The 20,708-nt window shown below is 34.9% G+C and overlaps 2 protein-coding genes across 2 annotated transcripts in view; both read right to left on the bottom strand.

The window, feature by feature from the left end:
* Positions 1 to 19,724, bottom strand: part of LOC142345705 (telomerase protein component 1-like) — a 43,784-nt gene extending 24,060 nt beyond the window's left edge. The window contains exons 1-7 of the mRNA XM_075397954.1: positions 19,249 to 19,724; positions 6,088 to 6,539; positions 2,740 to 3,048; positions 2,285 to 2,446; positions 1,486 to 1,636; positions 890 to 1,097; positions 300 to 607 (exon numbers count right to left, since the gene is read on the bottom strand). Coding sequence (XP_075254069.1) covers positions 300 to 607; positions 890 to 1,097; positions 1,486 to 1,636; positions 2,285 to 2,446; positions 2,740 to 3,048; positions 6,088 to 6,296 — 1,347 coding nt within the window. The 5' untranslated portion in view covers positions 6,297 to 6,539; positions 19,249 to 19,724. The remainder of the gene's footprint in view (positions 1 to 299; positions 608 to 889; positions 1,098 to 1,485; positions 1,637 to 2,284; positions 2,447 to 2,739; positions 3,049 to 6,087; positions 6,540 to 19,248) is intronic.
* LOC142345707 (uncharacterized) overlaps positions 1 to 20,708 on the bottom strand; it is a 577,332-nt gene that overhangs the window by 540,230 nt on the left and 16,394 nt on the right. The gene's annotated exons all lie outside the window — the stretch shown is intronic.

The raw sequence follows: 20,708 nt of genomic DNA, 5'->3' as shown, positions 1-20,708 counted from the left end.
TTCTTCATTTTTGAGTGATCTGTATTGCTCTCACTCCGAAGTAAAGCTTGTTGCTAATATAAATTCGTTTTAGCATAAATGTATAGCAAGTGTCACATAGCCCAGTGGGCAGAAAATCTGATTATGGATCGGGAGGTCAATGGTTCGTATCCCAGCGGGGTCAATTTTTTTTTCTACCCGCCTGTCGTTCGAGAGCAATTCTTCCGACATTAGTCGGTTTAAGTATTAAGTTTGGAAGGTTAAACATAAAAACGATTTTGCCAATCAAGGGATACCAGATTGCTGGTTAGTGCTCATACCAGTTGTTTGTAGTTAATGGAACCGGGCACTGCTCCTACAAAGTGACAGAACACTTTTGCGTCTGGGAATGTCTTCCTGATTCTCATGATGAACGATGATAGACATGAGCTTTTCCCGGACCCTGATTTAGCCTGCAGAAGATAAGGCACTTCCGAGTTCTCGTCGCCTACGTATTGAACGAGGTCTGCAATTTGTTTGTCCCACACGGGAAGTTTCCCGATCTCAGTTGCTTCATTTGTCATGAATGTTTCGTGCATTTCTGTCAGCTTTTCCCACTCGGAAGCTGTTTCAGAGCTATCATCATCTCCTGCAAGAAAAAGTAAGGGATTTGGGAAAGTGTCGATTAGCCAAAATGTTTTTATACAAAATCTGATCAATAGTTGTAATTTTGTTTACGCTATGACTGGGATTTGTTTTTCATATTAATTTGACGTTCAATCAGTGCTCATAAGTTATCAGATTTTAAGACAAGTATTTTACAAACTTGAGAAGTTGTGCAAGATTTTGCTAACTTGTACTGCAAGCAAAGGCCGAGACAGTATTTTTGAGGATGTCCGAACTAATTCGGAGTTAGAACTTATAGTCTCACCCATGGGGTAGTGTTCCATAATCCTCATTTTGAAGAAATCCAGAACCTGCTGAGTGACTAGGTCTTGGTAACCAGTCAGTTGAGGGTGTCCGAAGACGTCTTCCCCTTCGTATCTTGCATAATAGGTGACCTTTTGGTCCTGTCCAAAAGTTGAATCCAAGACCTCCCGGAACTTGATGCTTTTATAGTTGGCAATTGGAAGAGAGTCCTGAAATTTTAAACGGGAACGAGGTTTTTGTGATCATATGTGAAGTAGCGGGCCTGTGCTTTTGTATCGATAAAATGTTCTGGCTAACAAAGTTTGTAGCAATTATTTGGACTCCTTTGATGCGATTTATTTCACCTGTAGTTAAGTAAACTTGATGAGTGGAGAGCTAGTCCACAGAATAGCGAGTCGGTGTTTTTTTTAAATCTTGGTCTCAAAATTTCTTGGTACACCAATTGCTGGGAAATAGCCAAATTCAAGATGTAAAGGTAAATTTTTGTTCTTTTGGATTGCTGTTTTTTTACAGCCTATCCCTTCTGACTTGTTAATTAAGGTTAAACGCTAGTGTGGCTTGCCCACCATGACCGTCAGCAGGCTGTTATGTCTTTACCTGATAAAGGCTTCGTTTGTCTGTGGGCACAGTTTGTAGGAATGAGGGATGTCTGATGAGGAAGAATGCATTGGGGTTGCGTGATCTTATGGCTGCATGCAACACTTCCATCTCAGTTATGCTCAACCCATCCACCCAATCAAACTCTTCTCTAAACCAAACGATTTGTTTACTTGAAAATATCCAGTTTTGTTCAGAAAAATTCTAATCTCTGAAAGAAATCCGAAATATCAGGATCTTTAATAAACTTTGTGGTGTGGCTGAATTATAACCTTCTTGTTGCACGAGGTAGTTAGTAGATTTACTGCATGAATGTACTAATCAAGTTGTTTGCGTGTGTGCATGCACAATTTTCCAAATGGGTTTTGATTATTTAGGTTTTCAGCTGAGCGGTTTGAGTCTTCTGATGCTATGGATCGACAACTTCTATATATTTTATTGAGTAAGTATATTCTCTCAAAATTAGCAAAATTTGAGGTTTCAAAATAGTTAACTTTCTGCTACTACAAAATTAGCTCTCTCTATTTACTAAGCAGATATTAGTTACAGCTTGCATCAATCTAGAATATTCTATCAGATAATATGTACATGTTGAAATCAGTTTAATTGATTCGAAATTTTAAGGACCGTCACAAACTTCAAACAATTAAAAAGCGTTGCAAATGCCCGGGGGGGGGGGGTTCTGTGTCGCACCTTTTTTAGTTTCTTTCCGGATGCTTAATTCAATATTATTGGTTCTTTGTTGCTATCAATAGTTTGATGAAATGACGTAAGGCAAACAAAATTCATCGTTGAGAACCTTATTGATTTGGGAACCTGGGATGCCAGAGGCAACCATCCCACTCTCTCAGACTGCATATTGAGGAAGAAGGGCAGTCCATTGTCACTGTAGCATCTCTCAATCTCTCCTAGACACGTTCTGAGAGCGACCTCTGCGTCCGAGCCTTGGGGGACTCCCCATCTAGGAACAGTTCTCAACTTATGGGCATCGATTTTATAGGTCAACTACAAATATAGAAAAAGGGTCAGCTTGAAAACACCGTGCATCTTGATCCACGTGGTAAAAATTGAACGTTGTTCACGTTCCAAAGGGTTGGTATTATTAAAATTGAGCAATATTCTTTTCAAAAGATAGTTAGTGCCAAAATTCTAGCATTGCTTTTCAAGAAAGCAGTGCTCGTCTAAATGAAAGTGCCCCTATATTAAAACGAAGAAAAAAAGGTCATGTCGAAACGTCCGTATCCAATTGCGAACCTGAGGTCAATCTCGACAAAGTGTATTTTGTGGTCGAAGCACCAGGCCTTCAGATCTGGAAATACCTTCTTGACCAATAAATCTCTCTCCGCCTGGAAATCATGGAATGTGGAAGACACAAACAGTCGTACAGTTTTCCAACCACTCCTCTTTTGGGGTGCTGCGCTCCTTCCCCCACTCCACCGTGCACTGGCTGCACGTGAACAATGTAGTTGCCTCCTTACGTACTTCGGATTGGCCTTGCAGGATTCCTTTGCTACCGCCCAAGCACCGTCGATCTGCCTTTGGGTAATGCTTGAAGGGTCAGTTCTGAAAGCTTAAGTCTGCATAATAGATGTCAGAAATTGTTTACGCTTTTCGATACGGATTAATTGATAGAAATTTAGGTAATTCGACTCTACTGAGATCTTATCTTTCACCATTCAATGATTTAGGAGTTATCGACATCATCATTGTAGATCATTTGGGTTCTTGGATTCAGAGATTCATGAGTAATCAAGTTTATCTCTAATTGAGCGCGAATGATTCAGTTTCTCTGGTCAATTATTTCCAACCGTATCCAGATGAGTATCTTATTTTGCTCTTATGATCTAACCCTCCAAATTTATATCGGGTTTGTGAACTCTAAGCGAGCCTGGCTTTCTTGAAGACATTTGTCAAGCAGTATCTTTTGCAGAGATACAAACAGGGTAGTAGTGAAAAACTCTTTAAAAGTTGAATTCATCCTTGAGGGACCTTCTCAATTTTTTGCTATTCGAAAAATAATGGGGCCTGAAGTTTTCTTTTTTTTTCACAAATCTGACCTTTTCACGTTTCGCATACGTTTAGAATCGTATATGCATTTTTATCACGTCAATTTATTAGAAAGTCCCGTAAAAGGCATATTCAGTAGCTCCTCAATTGAAGGCTGAAACATAACAAAGTTTTGTTAAGAAAAAGAATTGAAAAGAAAATTGAAATACCTTTTTGTTAACTTTTGGAAGTGTCATAATCAGACGTGTTCTGTTCAAGTGAAGCTGTAACTACTATTTCGAGTTCTTCTTGGGTTAGATCTGTATTTCAACTCAGGGGAATTAGTTTCTGTCTCTAATTGAAATTGAAAAATAGTTGAAACTCACTCACGTTTTCTGAGTGAAGAAATTTAGACGAAATTCCAAGACTAAATTTCCTCGTAATTTCTCATCGTCGGATAGTTTAGATACAAAATCTTTGGAACTATTTTGGCCCCTTTCGCGTATTTTATTATGAAAAAAGTAACTAGTCGATTTGAACCATAAGGTGTTAGAATTTTCTGTTTTAGTTTTAAAAACTAACGCATCAAAATATTTTCTAATTTATAATCATCTTCTAAATTAATATTTTTCGTCAGTTATCGACTTCCAAAAAAGAATGGACAATGATTCCAATTGAAGCCAAAAATCTTCGCTATGTATGGCTTTTTGATCTTGCAAATGTCAAAATTTTTTTAATTTTTATTAATTTTGATACCCTGGTTTATCAATTTTCCAGCCGATACTGCCCATATTTATACCTTAATTACGTGGAAAATGATAAAGTTGATAACTAATGATGAAAAATGGATACGGTAAGGGCGAAACTAAGTGATAGAACGTCACGGATAAACATAGCACATTTCTACCATTTTCGGCTTTCAGTTAGCCTAAAACCTTATTGCTCGAACTTAATTGGGAATTACTTGAGACCCCTTTCTTAATCCTCGATTAGCATTGCGAGGAACTTTTCTGCATTTAACCTCCTATTGAAGTTTAATTTGGGTCTTTGGGTCTAATTGAGTCTAATTTGTTAATAATCGCAGCTATTAACCGCGGGCAACAGTGACCGCGGTCAATTCCATTTTGCCCAATGCCAAATTACCCAATTTACCTTATTGTTAAAAATTATCAGAACGACTAATTAACCGACTATATATTTTAATGTCCCGTGGGACTTGATATGAAACTATCACAACCGAACATGGCATTAGCCGACTATATAATTAGATGCCTGTGGGTCTTGATATGAAACTATCACAACAGAACATGGGATTAGCCGACTATAATTGAATGCCTGTGGGACTTGATATGAAACTATCACAACAGAACATGGGATTAGCTGACTATATAATTGAATGCCTGTGTGATTTGATATGAAACTATCACAACAGAACATGGGATTATATTGTCCACATAAACATTTTAAAACATCCTTGTAATAGCGACTGCTAAATTATGATCGGATAATTGAACGAAAAGATCAAGGAGCATTGGGTAAGTTGATATTGGGTGAAATGGCATTGGGTAAAGTGGCAGGTTGGGTATAATGGCATTGGGTAAAATGGAATTGGGTAAATTGTTATGTAACCGAAAATGTAACGGAAAAGAGTGATAAGGAGTATAGATTGTTAGGCGTAGTCAGACCTTTGCCACGTAATGTTTAGGTAATTAATTTTTATTGACCAATTATTGTTTTGACCGCTAATATGTTTAACTATGCAACCTTGTATACTCTATTGAAATGACGAGTAAACTTCGCTGTGAAAATATTCTGGAGTTGATTTCTGTTGAACTCCTTATTATTGATGCAACTTGAAATTGAAATTATTTTGAAAGTTGGAGGCTCCGAAACATAGTTATTTTTAGGATTGTTTTTAAGCTTTTGATTTGTACTTCGAAGAGATGACTTTGGGTTTTCCTTTTTTAAGGAAAGAAATTTTTTTCTCAAGTGCTTTCGAAACAAGTAAATTAGATTATAACCAAAGGATTACAGTTATTTGAAAGAAAAAATATCTATAAATCATTCAGGCTTTCATTTTTTTCTCGAAAACTTTCACTAGAATGGGTTGGTTCCCATTTTTTGTGATTTTTTAATTGATCGACATTTTAATTGTTTTTCATGCTAAGCACGCCATGTGATTTTATTAGAAATTCAGATGCTTTATTTAAAGATGCTTGGGGAAAGGTAATCAATTTTATACTTTTTGATAATTGGCCTTGAGTTAAAATTGTTTGAACTAGTTTTAAATGTTGAACATTGACAGCACCATTGTTATGCCATTTATGTAACGATATAAGTACTTCTCAATGGTGTGCTCGTCATTATCAAAGGTTTCTTCAATACAAAATACCATACAAAATTTCCCTCTATTTACTTAATTTGTAATACACGCCAAATAAAATTTGTAGTGAAAGTGACCTTGACTTGTCACCTCAATTTTTGCAACAAATTTATCAATTAACAACCGAAAACATTCACAAGAAGGGAATAACATAAATTGAAATTAGTCACCAATTTTGTAACCTCGGTGACTAATGTGCTAGGCGGTGATTGATGACAAAATTCGATACCAACATGCCACTGAGAGAGCTTGGTGATGATGGTCGGTTGTGATTGACTCCGTAGAATGATGATGACATTGCAGAACTGTTAGTCTGTGATGATTCCCAATGTGAGTTGAAGTTACCGCCATTAGCATAAGACGATTTCCTTGACTTATCCTTCTGTTTTAACTGGTCGAAGTAACTTGGTTGCTTGTAATTGTGATCCGAAGTTTTTCCCATCTGTTCAACTGTTCTTTATTTTAGCTGAGAATAATGATAGCAATTTGGCATGAAATTAATTGCCAGTTTTTGTCGAAAGAGCCAATTTCATTTATTTGACGTGGCAGATTTAGCAGTATCGTATACGGGTTACTCGAAGTTGGTGATAGCAATTTTGTATATCAAGTTTTAGCTCTTGTGAATTCGTTAAAGCTAATTCTCCGCTGTTAGTTTACTGGTCAAATTCAGTTCAGCTGTATTACTCTGAAACAAATCGTTGGTTAGTTTTGTTTGTTCGTATGATCGAACAACCTCAACGTCATTTCTTGTCAACTTGTCTATTTCCTACATTGATACTTGTTATGCTTAAGTTATATTGCTAATTACGTTGAAATTGTAAAACTTCAATCAAATTTCGGGAAAGAATTGTGAATTTGATGACGTCATTTCGTGCTCACTAAGAGGCTAGACATTTTTAAAGCTTTCAAACTGGCAGTATACATGCGAGTTAGTTGCTTTTTGCATGTAGTTTTAGTAAAGTCTCACTTTATGAACTGCTGGTTATATATTTAAATTTCGGTGGTGGTGAATTTGCGCACCTTGTATTAGGTGGCCTATATTGTTTGTGGTGATTGTGGCGGCGGTGGTGGTCTTGATTGCAATCAAAACAAGCGACTTAAGGCGGCCAGCTGCGTCTTACAAGGCCTGAATTTAAAACACACGCATTTGCATTTATACACGCCGTTTTGGTTTAGATACTGTCGTTCAGACTTGCATAGTTGTGGTTCCGGCTAAAACGCATTCAGCTGGCTTCTTTTGCAACTTTTGCTTTTATTCCGGTCACTAGACCTAGTATTGTGTAACACTTACATAACCCAATCTTGTACGCGTCCTAATTTAGCAAAATTTAGTCAATTTTTACTGAAATTCTAAATTTGATATTTGGAACTACTCGTGTAAGTTTAATACAGTTACTGGTACATTCAGGCAGTTTTGGGCAATTAGAGTGGTGAAATTTACTGAGTGTTAATGCGTTGTTAAGCAAACCTTGCCGAGCGGATTTCACAGGTGTCGATTTTACCCAAGCGAACCCAACCGAGAAATTCTTTGATTTTAAATCTGTTCAAAACTGTAAACATTCTCTCGAGATCAATCGACCGCTAGCTACGTTTTGAAGTGGTTGCCTGCTCCCCTTTTGTACCTCTTATAGTTTAGCCTTCTGTGTCTGTTGCAGTTATAAATATATTATAAAGCAAAGATTCAGGTTGTTATATTGGTTTTAATTGTACGACTTTGAAGGGGTCTATTGAGTCACTGATCGAAGTGTTTGAAATTGCGTTTGTTACTTAAATGTGATGTAATTTTTGAGAATTGTATTTCAGTTTCTGTTTGGGTATTATTCTCAATTATCCATCTTTGCACGCCTGTCATCAGTAGTAACCAGCTGCATTTATCGCTCTATCTCTCCAATCACAACCTTATAACACTCTCACGTCTCGTAGAAGAGTCAGACAAAATCAGGAACAATTTCCAACATCCAATTTAGTTGACAATCAAACAATCACAACTACTGAATACTATCATGTCTAGCTCTACCGAATGCGCACAGACCAACGTGGCCGCAACTGAGGAGGCCGAAACCGTGACCAAAGTCAGCAAGACCTCAACTACCCCAGAAGTAGAATCGAACGGGGTTGCCAAAGAGGACACTAACGGACACCCCCCAGCTGCTCAGGAGGAGACCGCGACCAACGGAGAGGCCAAAGATGATGATAAAGAGGAACACACCAATGGTCATGCTGAGGAAAACGGAGAAGCTAAAGATGCGGAATCGGCTCCTAACGGACACCACGAAACTGAAGAAAAAGAAACAGAGGAGGCCCCTGAGGCCGAAAAGGTCGAGGATAAAGAGGAGGAACCCGTAGCTGAAGAGGGTGAAAAGAAGGACGTTGAAAAAGAGGAAGAAAAGGCGGAGGGTGAACCATCAGCCAAGAGCGCCAAAGTTGCCGAACCCGAGACAGAGAAATCGGAAGAAGCGGAGAAAGAAGTGACTGCTTAGAAGGAGACAGTTTTTAGTCGGTAGGAAGAATCGAAATTCAATTGAAAAAGGGAGCACTGGATTCCACAACGATCTGAATTAACTGTGATAGTGTAATCAATCGAATTAGATATTATGATACATTAAATATTGATAGCCATTATAGACTTTTAGTATTCTATAATTACGGTCATTTGGTTCAAACTTTTTATATGGCTATTACTTATCATTGTCATTTTTTCGTCACTATATATGGATATTATTTGTTATCAAAATACATGTAGTGCCACCTTAGTGGTCGGTTACTTAGAATCTAGTCATTTGAGTTATTATCGTTATGCTATTTATGTTGCTACTTCTAATCAAACATAGATGCGCTATTCTGCCATTTTCTGTGAAAGCATTCATTTGAGAAATTAAGACCGAGTGTGCCAAATTTGATCCGAAGCTAAACAGTGACACCTGGCTGCCATTCGATATGATTAACCCGACTTCGGTTCTGAAAACTTTCCCGTGCCAATTATTTTACTCCTGTCTCAAGACATCGCTGAACTCTTGCTTAAAATGATGCATTTCTTTGACACCAATTAAGATATAAAGGCACGATTCAGTTGTTTATGACTAAAAACTATACTATTTAATATATTCATGTTTTAATGAGCTGAGCTTGCTGTTGAATGATTCATGTTTGAATGCGTTTACCAGACACCAATTATGATTATAAAAGAAATTTCATTTTTGTATATCAATTATATTGGAAAGTTGAACAAGAATAAGCGAAAATGGCCTTGAAGGTATTAAAAATGTTATTTAAGTCGGCGATGATCTTTAGACGGATGTGCAGTTAAAGTTGGATGTTGACATTTTATGTTTGCGTTGTATTTATTTGTGAAACTATTTATGTTTATGAGCCATACTGTAGTGTACTGGTACATTGGTTTATCGTCCACTGACACGTATCTAATCTAACTTAGTCTTATCTGATTAATCGTGATGAGCTAGCTCTATATCGTGACTGTGTCTTGCCAAGTTATATGTATGACTGTAGTGACGAATTCATACGCAGCGCTACCTGTGTTGTAACTATACACATGTAATCATCCAGTGAATAAGAGCGGCTATTATAATTGTATTATCACTACTACTATCTCATGCAATAACTAACCTCTACCAGAACAAGAAGCATAACTAAAATGTATATCATAACAATCACCTCAGCAATAGAATTAACAACAGGACTAGCTCAGGTAGACAGAGAGAAAATACATTTTCATGCGCAAATTACAACACTTTCAGTCCAAGCTGCAATTTTGTTGCAAAACATTTATACGACTAGGGGGATTGTCCTAATATATTGAGTAGAATATTTCAAAATATGTAGTTCGAATCTTCTCTCTGCAATTGCCTTTTCTTTACCTGTTTCGATTAGTTAACTTTGATGTATATTTTGATCCTACTCTTAGACTAGACTTTTTGTTTCTTTATATTATTACTAACAGTTCTTATTAGTCGCTGCATCTACTCCAAATCAACCTCCCCAACTAAAACTTCCCTCCTCCAGCTACCCACAAACTATTTGTCATCCTTCGCCGAAGGCTTTTTCAAAAAAATCTCTGTGTTTAATTTCTTCCCCTGATGCAGTAAATTTAAGTTTGAAACTAATATAGTCAGATAAACCATCACTAATATGAAGAAAACCAAAAACCACAACCATCACTGCTAGAATCTGTATGCTTCACGAAACGGGACAAAACTTGATCGATCACGACACTTTTGGATGCTGCTAATGTTACTTTCTTCTCTATTATACCCATCATACCTTCTTCGCGTATCTCCTGCGTAGTACCACTAAGTTTGTGTTTATTCGTTCGTTCGTTCTTTCGTATGCCAATTTAGTTTGGAAAACTTAACTGTCTTTCTCTAGCTTAGAGGAGTTGGTGTAGGTAAAATCTGGATACTTAATTCCTACTTCTTACTTACTGAGCAAAGTAGCCTTGTTTTTTAAGACTACCGAAATGTAAAATCAAGAACAGGAACCTGGAAGTGCTATTTTGAGTAATTTGTCGAAATCGCTGCTCTGTAGCTAGTTCAACTTATCAGCATTGTATCATAAGCCCGTCGATAGTATTAGAAAATGGTAGAACTGGTTACAAAGTTTTGAAAACTATCAAAATTGACTTTGATTTCGACTACATTAAATGAATTGAAATAAACAGTTGCAGGGGTCTTTGGTTGATTTTTTATGATATGAAATTTTGCTGTGAATGGGTTTTATTTAAGTCTTAAGTATTCTTTCTGACGTATATACTTAAACAATATGGTTCGTTCGTGTCTGTTCGAAACATAGTATAATCCAACTTTCCTCTCAAGGTTGCAAAAAAAACATTCGTTTCTGTCAGAGAAATGGCTGGGAGTATCCGAAAGCAACTAATATGCATTGGAGAAAATTACTTGAACTGTTTGCACCAAAAAATTATATGCCGTCTTTTTTGGGAGATAAAAACACAATTTTTCACACATTCTAGAAAGATTATTGTTGTACAATTTGAAAGACACAGACAAGCCTTACAAACAAACTCACACACAAACATACAATCACCAACAAAAAATATTAAGTTTTTTCGAAACTGACCTTTACTCTAGGTACGTCACCGTTTATCTAGGTATTCTTTGTCTTTTTAATTGCTCTCAAACGAAGTTTGTAGCATTTATTAGTTGCTCTCAGACGAAGTTTGTAGCAATTATATTAGTCCTGTTGGTTTTTTTTGATTTTTCGCTTGACCGATTTTTCGTCTGACCCATTTGACTTTTCGTCCTTAAGAACGGGATAAACAGGTAGCGCCCAGCGGTCATAAAGTTTCATTACTTTAGAAGCCCTTGGTCGCTTTCAGTAGTCCCTCAAGTGCTTAGTGTGATGAAGCTACCGGGAAGGCCGTAGTTTAAGGTTAAAATGTCATTTTTAGGAGTTTTTGAGCCCAAAGTGTTGCAATTTTTCGTGTTTTTTAATAATTTTTTTGCTGGACCAGTTTACAATTGAGGCTGGTTGAAGTTGGTAAAGGCCTTTTGCAAGGTATAAGTACTCTTTATGACCTTTGTAAGAGCTATATGTTTGGTAATCCAAACAAAACACGCAACATTATACTAATTTTCAGTTTTTTTTGAACTTTTTGACAATTTGTCTTTACCAGCTCTAGGTGTCCAGGAACCTCCTCCAGGGTTTGATAATAGATTGCTGAAAAAACTATAAGTGGTAATGGAATGGTTTTCAACTTTTTAATATCACGAATTATAGCTCTTTCGTTTACAAAACTTGCAAGTTTTCAATTTTTTTTGACATTGTCTTTTTTCAGGTATTTTTGGACTCAGGTGTCAGAAAACTTTATAAAGGTTTCTATACGTTACGAAAAATTATTTTCAATGAAACTTGCAATTTTTTTCCATTTTGAAAATTTTTGTCATTTTTTAGGTTTTGCCAGCCGTAGTAGCCAAGAAACCTCCTCTAGGGTTTGATATTAGGATACTAAATATTTTCTAGATGTATTGGAGTGTTTTTTAAGATTTTAATATCACGATTGTTGCCATTTTGTTTTTTTTTTTACAAAACTTGCAATTTTTTCTACATTTATTGTCGTTGTTCAGGTTTTTTCAGCCTCAGGAGTAATAAAAACTCCTTAAGGGTTTGATAATAAGTTACTGAAAAATTTTTACTGACCGTGGAATAGTTTTCTACTTTTTAATATCACAAATTTTAGCATTTTTTGATAAAGCTTGAATTTTGTCATTTTTTTAGGTTGCTCCAGCCTCAAGAGCCAAGAAAACTCCTCTAGGGTTTGATAATAGGCTACTGCATAATTTCTAGATATAATGAAATGTTTTTCAAGATTTCAGTTTCACGAGTTTAAGGAATTTAAAATTATATTTGCAATTTTTTTTCAAGTTTTTTTTGAGTATTTTTGTATTTTTTTCAGCCTCCTCAGAGGTTTGATAATAAGCTGCTTAAAGTTACTGAAATGGTTATCAATATTCAAATGACACGAGGTTCAGCCATTTTTCATCAAATTTAAATCTTTCATTTTTTCGGACATTATGTTCCAAGTTTATGGATCTTTAAGCCAGTGAAACCATTTAAGGCTTGAAATAGGGATACTATATAGTCTCCTGAGACAATTAAATGGTTCTGAAGGTTTTAATACTTCAATTGGTAACAAGATATTGAAATTTGCTGTTAAAATTTTTGAAAATTTGTCCTTTTCTGAGTTTAACGATCATTATTGGCCAGCAAAACTTTTTGAGTCTTACAGATGGGTTATATGACAGAACTCCAGAGAAAAAATAGGGTTTTGAATTTTTTACTGCGAAATATGGAGATTTCTCTTTTGAATTTTGCGGTTTCTGTTTTTCTATATGTTTTAATTACTAACTAGGCTGGAAAACTATAAGTTGCAGAGTTGAATCTCATCATGGAAAATATTTCTGGCGCGCTCTCTCTTGCTCTCTTTCTCTCTCCGTTGGTTGCGGTTTCTTTCCTTTTCTTTCTAGTTCACGTTTTATCTCACGCACTCTCTCTCTCTCCCTAATTCTATTGTTGATGCCCCACTTCAGCTGCTGTTGTGTAGCGTGATATCATCTATTACCCTCACCTCACGCCCCTTAAGTTAGGCAAAGGCTACCCTCACTGAATTGTGGCTAGCTATGGAAAAAGACAACCGCTCGCCACTTGTTTGAGAGCAACTGCTCGACGTTAGTCGGTTATGTGATTAGTCCTGTTTTTCTTTTTTGAGATTTTTCGCTTGACCGATTTTTGACTTTTCGTCCTTAAAAATGGGATAAAAAGGTAGCCCAGCGGGCAATAGGTTTCATTAAAAGCCCATAGCTGCTTCTAGTAGTTCTGCAGGTGCTTGTTGTGATGAAGCTACCTGGAAGGCCGTTGTTTAAGGTTAAAGGGTCAATTTTAGTTTTTGAGCTCAAATTGTTAGTTTTTCTGGTTTTTTCCGTCATTTTTCGAATTTTTTGCGAGACTAGTCTAAATCTTGAGGCTGGCTAAAGTTGATAAAGGTCTTTTGTAAGACATAAGTACTTTTTATGACCTCTTTAAGAGCTATATGTTTTGGTAATCCAAATAAAAACACGCAAATTTATACTGATTTTCGTAATTTTTTTCAAGCCTCTAAACAATTTTTGTCCTTTTGAGTTTCATCAGCCCTAGGTTTCCACGAACCTCCGCTAGGGTTTGATAGAATAATGCAAAGTTTTTAGTGTTACTGGAATGGTTTTAAACTTTTTACTATCACGAATTTGAGCATTTTTTTAAAAAAAGCATTTGTCATTTTTGTCATTTTTCAGGTTTTCTTAGTTCAGGGGTCGAAAAACCTCCTTAAGCGTTTGATAAGTTACGATTTTTTTTTCGCCTTGAAATAGTTTTCAACTTTTTAATATCACAAATTTTAGAAATATAAAAAAACTTTTCTAGTTTGAAAATTGTTTGCAATTTTTTTCAATTTGAAATAGTTTGTCATTTTTTTAGGCTTCGCCTGCCCTAACAGTCAAGGGACCTCCTCTAGAGTTTGATATCTGGTTACTCTATAATTTCTAGAGGTAATGGAGTGTTTTTCAAGATTTTATAATCACAAAATTTAGCTCTTTTCTTTACAAAATTTGCTATTTCTTCTTTTTTGACATTTATTTTTCAAGTTAGTCCCAGGGATCACAAAACCTCCTTAAGGGTTTGATAATAAGTTACTGAAAAGTTTTTTTTGGTCATGGAGTAGTTTTCAACTTTTTAATATCACAAATTTTTGCAATTTTTTGATAAAATTTTTGCCAATTTTGTTATTTTTTTAGGTTGCTGCAGCCGCAAGAGCCAATGAACCTCCTCTATGGTTTGATAATAGGTTAATGCATTGTTCATAGATGTTTTTCAAGATTTTAGTATCACGAATTTAGGCAAGTTTTTAAAAAATATTTGCAATTTTATGTTTTTGTCTAATTTTTCTGATTTTTTTTCCGTCACCAGGGACAGCCTCCGGTGTTTGATAATAAGTGTCTGCACAGTTTGTAGAGTTAATGTTTTGGTTATCATTTTTTAATGACTCGAGTTTTAGTTTTAAAATTTTCGAAAAACTATTTTTCCAAGGTTATTGATCTTTGAGCCAGTGAAACTATTTAAGTCTTGAAGTAGGGATACTGAATAGGTTCTGAAAAAGTTAATGGTTCTGAAAAAGTTAATGCAACGAGTATTAGCAAGATTTTGCCAGAATTTTGGTTTTTGAAAAAAATGTGAATATATTTGTCCTTTTCCTGAGTTCAAGTATGATAATTACTGGCCAACGAAACTTCTCAAATCATGAATGAGTTGCATGACAGAACTCCAGACACTGAAAATGGTTTTAAACATTTTTTCACTGCGAATTGTGGAAACTTTTTGATTTTTGCACTTTCAGTCTTCTATATCATTTAATTACTGACAAGGCTAGACAAAAAGAACTTACAGAGTCGATTCTTATCATGGAAAATATTTCTAGCTCTCTCGCTGTTGGTTGGGATTTCTTTCCTTCTTTCTCTCGCCATCTACCTCTCTCTTTCTCTTTCCTTAACTCTTTTTGATGCCGCACTTCAGCTGCCTTTATGTGGCGTGCTGTCATCATCTATTACCCCCACCTCACCTCACGCCCCTTCAATTAAGATAAAGGTATTCTCACTAAATGGTTGCTAGCTGCTGACGTAGACAACCGCTGGGAGGTAGTTTAAGAGCAATTCGCTCGACGTTAGTCAGTTATGTTCTAAATAACTAGGTGTGAACTTCTTGAGGTAATTAAATAGGTCATTGTAAAGTTGACAATATTTGAAATAAACGTTTTCGACATTTTCCCAAGAATTTTTGTCATCATTGATGATTCATGAGCATAGTGGGAAAATTATTTTAAAATGTGGCAGACATGTTTTCAGCTGGATTTAATAAATCACAATTTTTAAAACAGATTTATCACCGCAAATTGTAGATTGTACAAGTTTGGGTTTCTGGTGTTTTGTTCTCTGCCTCTGCTTGTGTCAATTATGTAAGGGTACGTTGAAGGCTGTCCTTTAAGGCTCTTATTTAATAGCTTTGAGGAACATTGATTATCTGTAACTTGTACATTTCACTCTTCGGGTTATTTTTAAGGAAATCGGGATTTATAATTTTCTTTGTGAACTGAAAATGAAAAGTTTTTCATCTTCAAAAAAACTTCGTTTTTTCAAAGAATTTCACAATTTATTAGCTCTTCAGTTTTTCAATTTACCGAAACGCTCGCAGAGTTGAAAAGATTATTTCGAAGAGACTTCAAAATACAGGAGTGAAAAAATTTCCTATTTTCAGGAATTTGTATTCAGTGTTTCAAACTGACAATTCATAGACTTTCTAACTCTCAAATTCTTCTTTATTACATCACACTATAATGATTACTTCGAACTATCTGCTCTGATGATATAAGGAATACGAATAATTAGAGAAGAAAAGATTTCCATCTTTAATTTCAATAACTAAATTTGTTAATTCGATGTTCATTCCTTGAAACCGTTTTTTTTACGTTTCCGCGGTTTTGAAAACACTTATATGGTTAGGTTTGGTTTAATATGAAAAATGATTTGAAAGAGTTTTGAAAAGAATATATTTTTCTGCTTTTAGTTTTACGTTTTCAAAGTTGATTTTGCTATTTTGAAAACTCTAAATTGCCTGAAGTCTTTGTTTTCCTAAAGGTCTGTTTGATGCGCGAAACATTGGGGTTCGTACAGTTTTTACACAGCAGAAAACAGGGAGAGAAAAAAGTTTTAAACAAAATTTGGAGAATATTGTTTTTGGATGTTTTTAGTCAAATAGTTTAAATTGTTAATTTTTGTGCTTGAAATTGTAAGGAAATATTCGTGACAACCAAAACTCAAACTAAACTTACTTTAATTTTTCTGGTTTGTTTTTTCTTGTATCTCGACGCGGTGTAACGATGCGTAAACAAAAAGTGAAATTTTGACCGATGAAAAAAGGCGACCTCGCATATATATATATATATATATATATATATATATATATATATAAAATATATATATATATATATATATATATATATATATATATATATATAATATATTGCGACATTTCGAAAAAATTTTGGAACAATTAGCAGCTATGAAAGTAGTTAAAATGTTCAGCTATTACTTGTATTTCGTCCTTGGAAATGTTGAATGACTGCATTTTTGTGCAACAAAAAGTAGATTGTTTGGTTATTAGGTTATTAGAATTTTCAAGTTCTTAAAGTTGAACAATTTTCGACACCTCGTATCCGCAAAATGTCGAAGCAAAACAGATCAACACAGATCAAATCTTTGAATATAGATGTAAACACCGAGACGGCTTTTACGAAAAAGAAACGTATCACAGGAGCAGTCATTCAACAAATAAGCGCTTCAAAAAATTTATCTTAAGCATTCTTGTTTGCAGAGAGACGCAGATTTCGAAACGGTTTTTGGGGGGTTGAACAGTCTAAAAAGGAAACTAGGTAGCTAAAATTGTTTTAAACATATAACAGTAGAAGTAAAGAATTTTTGTGCAATGAAAACGTATATAGGTATTAGAATCTTTTTATGAATCAAAAACTGGACGTGACCCTGAAATGGCTTGAATAGGTTTATGTAATACTGCAGTTGCCTTTAAATGAATATAACCTAAAAATGAATTACGTCAAATCTGCAAGATAGCATGGCAAACCGTTTGAACAAAAAGAGTCCGAATATTGAGAAGTTTGAAATGAAACTCTTAAAACAAATCTAGGTTATCAGATTAAACAAATTCACATATTTGACAAAAAAGTGCTTGACTTATTTGAATATATAACTGTTGATTAACTGCCCCTTGACAGTAAATAATAACCAACCAGGTTTTGGCAGCCAGAAAGAAGAAATGAACGTAGAATAGAAATGGCATATTCCAATCTTTGGACAAAATATTGTTTTCTGCGATTGCAAGTGAGACCTCATTTAGATTATGATTATTGGAGCAAATGGAATCTCAGCTAAAAATATATTTTTTGTCAAAATGTGTGAAAATCTTTAGTTTGATAGCCTAGATTTGTTTTAAGAATTTCATTTCAAACTTCTGAATTTTCGGACTTTTTTTTTCAAACGGTTTGCCCTGCTATCTTGCAGATTTGACGTAATTCATTTTTAGGTTTTATTCATTTTAAGGCAACTGCAGTATTACACAAACCTATTCAAGCCATTTCAGGGTCACGCCCAGTGTTTGATTCATAAAAAGAGTCTAAAACCTATCTACGTTTTCATTGCCAAATAGGTGTGGCAACGCAGAGCGATTTCTTCGCACTCTCCCTCTAAAAAGCTCTACATACCAATTGCTACCCTATAACTAGTAAAAAAAATTCCACCTTACAGAGCAAGGTTCTGTAGTTAACTTGAAGATTTAAACGCGATAAGTTCAAATACCAAAAATTAATGCGGCGATTCGGAAGGAATCTATTTTTGGTTTATCTTCTTTTATAAATTATTTTTGCGGTAATATTTGTGCGAATATTTTAAAAATTAAACTCGAGAAGTTTGTTTGTTTTCCGATAATTTCTGTTTAATGTCGATTTAATAATAATTTTTAAGCCCTTAAATGTCTTCTTTTAGTTGTATTTTTTTCTTAATTTTTCCTTAAAATATCTCACTAAGTTTTAAATGATAGTTACCAATTCTCTAATAAAAACTTTTAAGTAACAGCCTTTATAGCTAAGGAGTTTGATTTTCTTCTGATGACAAGTCAAATCATGTTTGATTGAGAATGTAACGCTGTAAGTATTTCTCAATAAAACGCATGCCAAAATTGAAAATAGATTTTGCACTTCAAAACTTTACGGAAGTTTGTTGGAGAAAGAAGAAAGAATAAGGAATGCGTTGTTTAGGAAGCATCTAAATGCAGTTCAATTTTCGCTTGATTGTGGTTGCGGTTTTGTTCTTGAACATTTTTTTGGTTTTACTTCTCGGGTGACTTTTTCATGCTTGCCATCATTATTTTTGTCTGGTCTAAATTGCTCTCATACAGAAATTAAGTCTTGCTAAAATAAAAGCTGTTGTAAGGATAGAGATTTCATAGGCGTTATACCTAAGTGGTGGTATCAGACTGCCACTAATTAGAATGGTCGTATGAAACTTAATAGCTCGGAATTGTACTACCGTTTTAACGACTTTAATGTGGCGGTTGCCTGAACGTTTTTGAGCGTTTAAATGGGTATAAGCAGAGAAATTTATTCAAAATTAAAAGAAATTTTTTCTACCACCTGGCAAAGTTTTTCTACCAGCTGATGTGACTCGTTTTGTTTTTCGTTTCAAGGAGCAATTACGTAAAAACATATTTGGTAATTTTTCTCAATTTTAATGAATTATTCATTTGAACCACCAAGTATAGCCGCTGGTTTTAATATCTAGGTTTCTAGAACTTATGGAGTCAATAGTTATAGTAAAAACGCATGTCAGAGAGATAAGATGACTTCAATGCAACCTTTCTAGCAGAGCGGAGTTTGAAAAAGCCGTATCTTTTTCTAATTTCATATATGCAGCTAATGACTTTAGTTCCGACCAGAAAAAGTAAGGAGCTGCCGAAATAGTGGGAACAAAATAAATATGGAGGATATGTAGAAAAGTTCTATAGTGAGTGAGCAGTGGTGATCTCGTTTTTAAATATAGTTGTTTGAAACATACACTGCTTCGTGTTTGTAAAGTGAGAAAAAGATATTATTCTGCCAGATGATTCTGTCAGACTATAAACTCAGTTCTCGGCAAAGAATTAAGACATCATCTTTGGTGCCAATTAGGAAAAATTTGTAATTAATTGTCAAATTAATTTTATAAAAACTAGTTTCTCAAAATCTAGTCTAGCCGCAATCTAATGGTAAATAAGATTCATTGGCTTACCAATTTTCCATCTCAGCTCATTTTTGTTCCTATGTTGGCTGTGTTTGATACTGAGTAAAGTCGAAGCAGTTACTAGTGTTGATATTGTAAACTGTCTAACGTTTGACAAAATAAGAACAGAAATAACTAATAATAAACGTCGGCAATGAAGAATCAAAACATTTTTGTGTTAAACATGCATCAATGTGTTCTGTTTTTAGCTGTATGTATAATATTGAACTAAAATGTAATCGGCGCGTTTCTGCGTTTAGAAAAAAAAACAGCACTGTTTTCATTATTCAACAATATCGCAGAGTAATGTGTGTATCTTTTTGGTGTGTTTAAATGGAAACAAAGCTAAGCGTATGTGTTCTATTTTGACGTATTTGCAACGAAATTAGGTCGATTCAAGATAAAGCCTGAAGCTTATGTGATTGTCTTTACATTACAGGTCACGTTTTTCCCTGGCAAACAATCAAACCCGACAATTAGATGTAAAGCTTAAGAAATAAAAATTGATTTTTCAATTAGATGGAAACTACGATGTTCGCAGTTTAGAACCGGTAAGTGACGGAAAAGGAGATTTGTTAATTACTGTGAAAGCTTAATGTTTTTCCGAGTCTTGGTTTGTATGTTCACGGGCAACGTGTATGCTAAGTTGCTCAAATCATTTTAGAATCTTTGATATCGATTGACGGTTTGAAACCAAAGAACTGGTACCAGCTTGGCTTAATGGCTGAGCGTTGTTTTGCTTAGGAAGACAAAACAGTTCATTGGATTGCTCTCTAAGTACAGCAGCTATTGCTGACTTGGCAAATTTTGATTTTCTTTTAGGAAAAATCGGTTTTAATATCAGTACCAGACAGTTTTTGGAAGCTCCAGGTTTTTTTTCAGGGCAAAATTTGGAATATAAAGAAATTTCGTTGAAGAATATGCAAATAAAAAATTACAAGCAAGTTCTTTAAAATGTGGCAAAACCATTTCTTTCAAAAATGTTTGGTTAAAAATACGTTGCACCAGCTTAGTGCAAAAGCTGATGAGCGTTGAACGCGCGCAAGTTACTGGGGTAATCTCTAAAACTGCACAAACAATTATTCTGTCTATAAGTTAGTACACGTGCACTTTTGAGAAAATTTTCAAATAGCCGTATATACGAAAGGTATGTAAGATAAGTTATGTAAGATGTAAGTTATGTAAGATAAGTATTGGAGTTTGGAAAGTGCGCTGAAAGTAAGCCCAACATTTTTGTTCTCCTTTGAAAGTAATACAAAATTTTTGTACAGTATATTTGCGCAGGTTCTGATGTTAAAAAATCCAATGTGCCAATGTTACGAAGAACGCCCAAAATTTAGTTAAAATTTGTTATTCAGGTTAAAAGTATTTCAAGCTTTTGTTGAAATCAAAGATGTACTTCTTCCTACCTAAAAAAGTGGGGTACGGGTAGTAGAGGAGATACGTGCATCAAGGGTACTCAGGTCAAT

The sequence above is a fragment of the Convolutriloba macropyga genome, chromosome 9 (genome assembly GCF_964194025.1).
Source record: "Convolutriloba macropyga chromosome 9, txConMacr16.3, whole genome shotgun sequence".
Taxonomy (NCBI): Eukaryota; Metazoa; Xenacoelomorpha; order Acoela; family Convolutidae; genus Convolutriloba; species Convolutriloba macropyga.
Note: the sequence above shows the minus strand (reverse complement) of the source record. Positions and strands in the feature narration are given on the sequence as shown.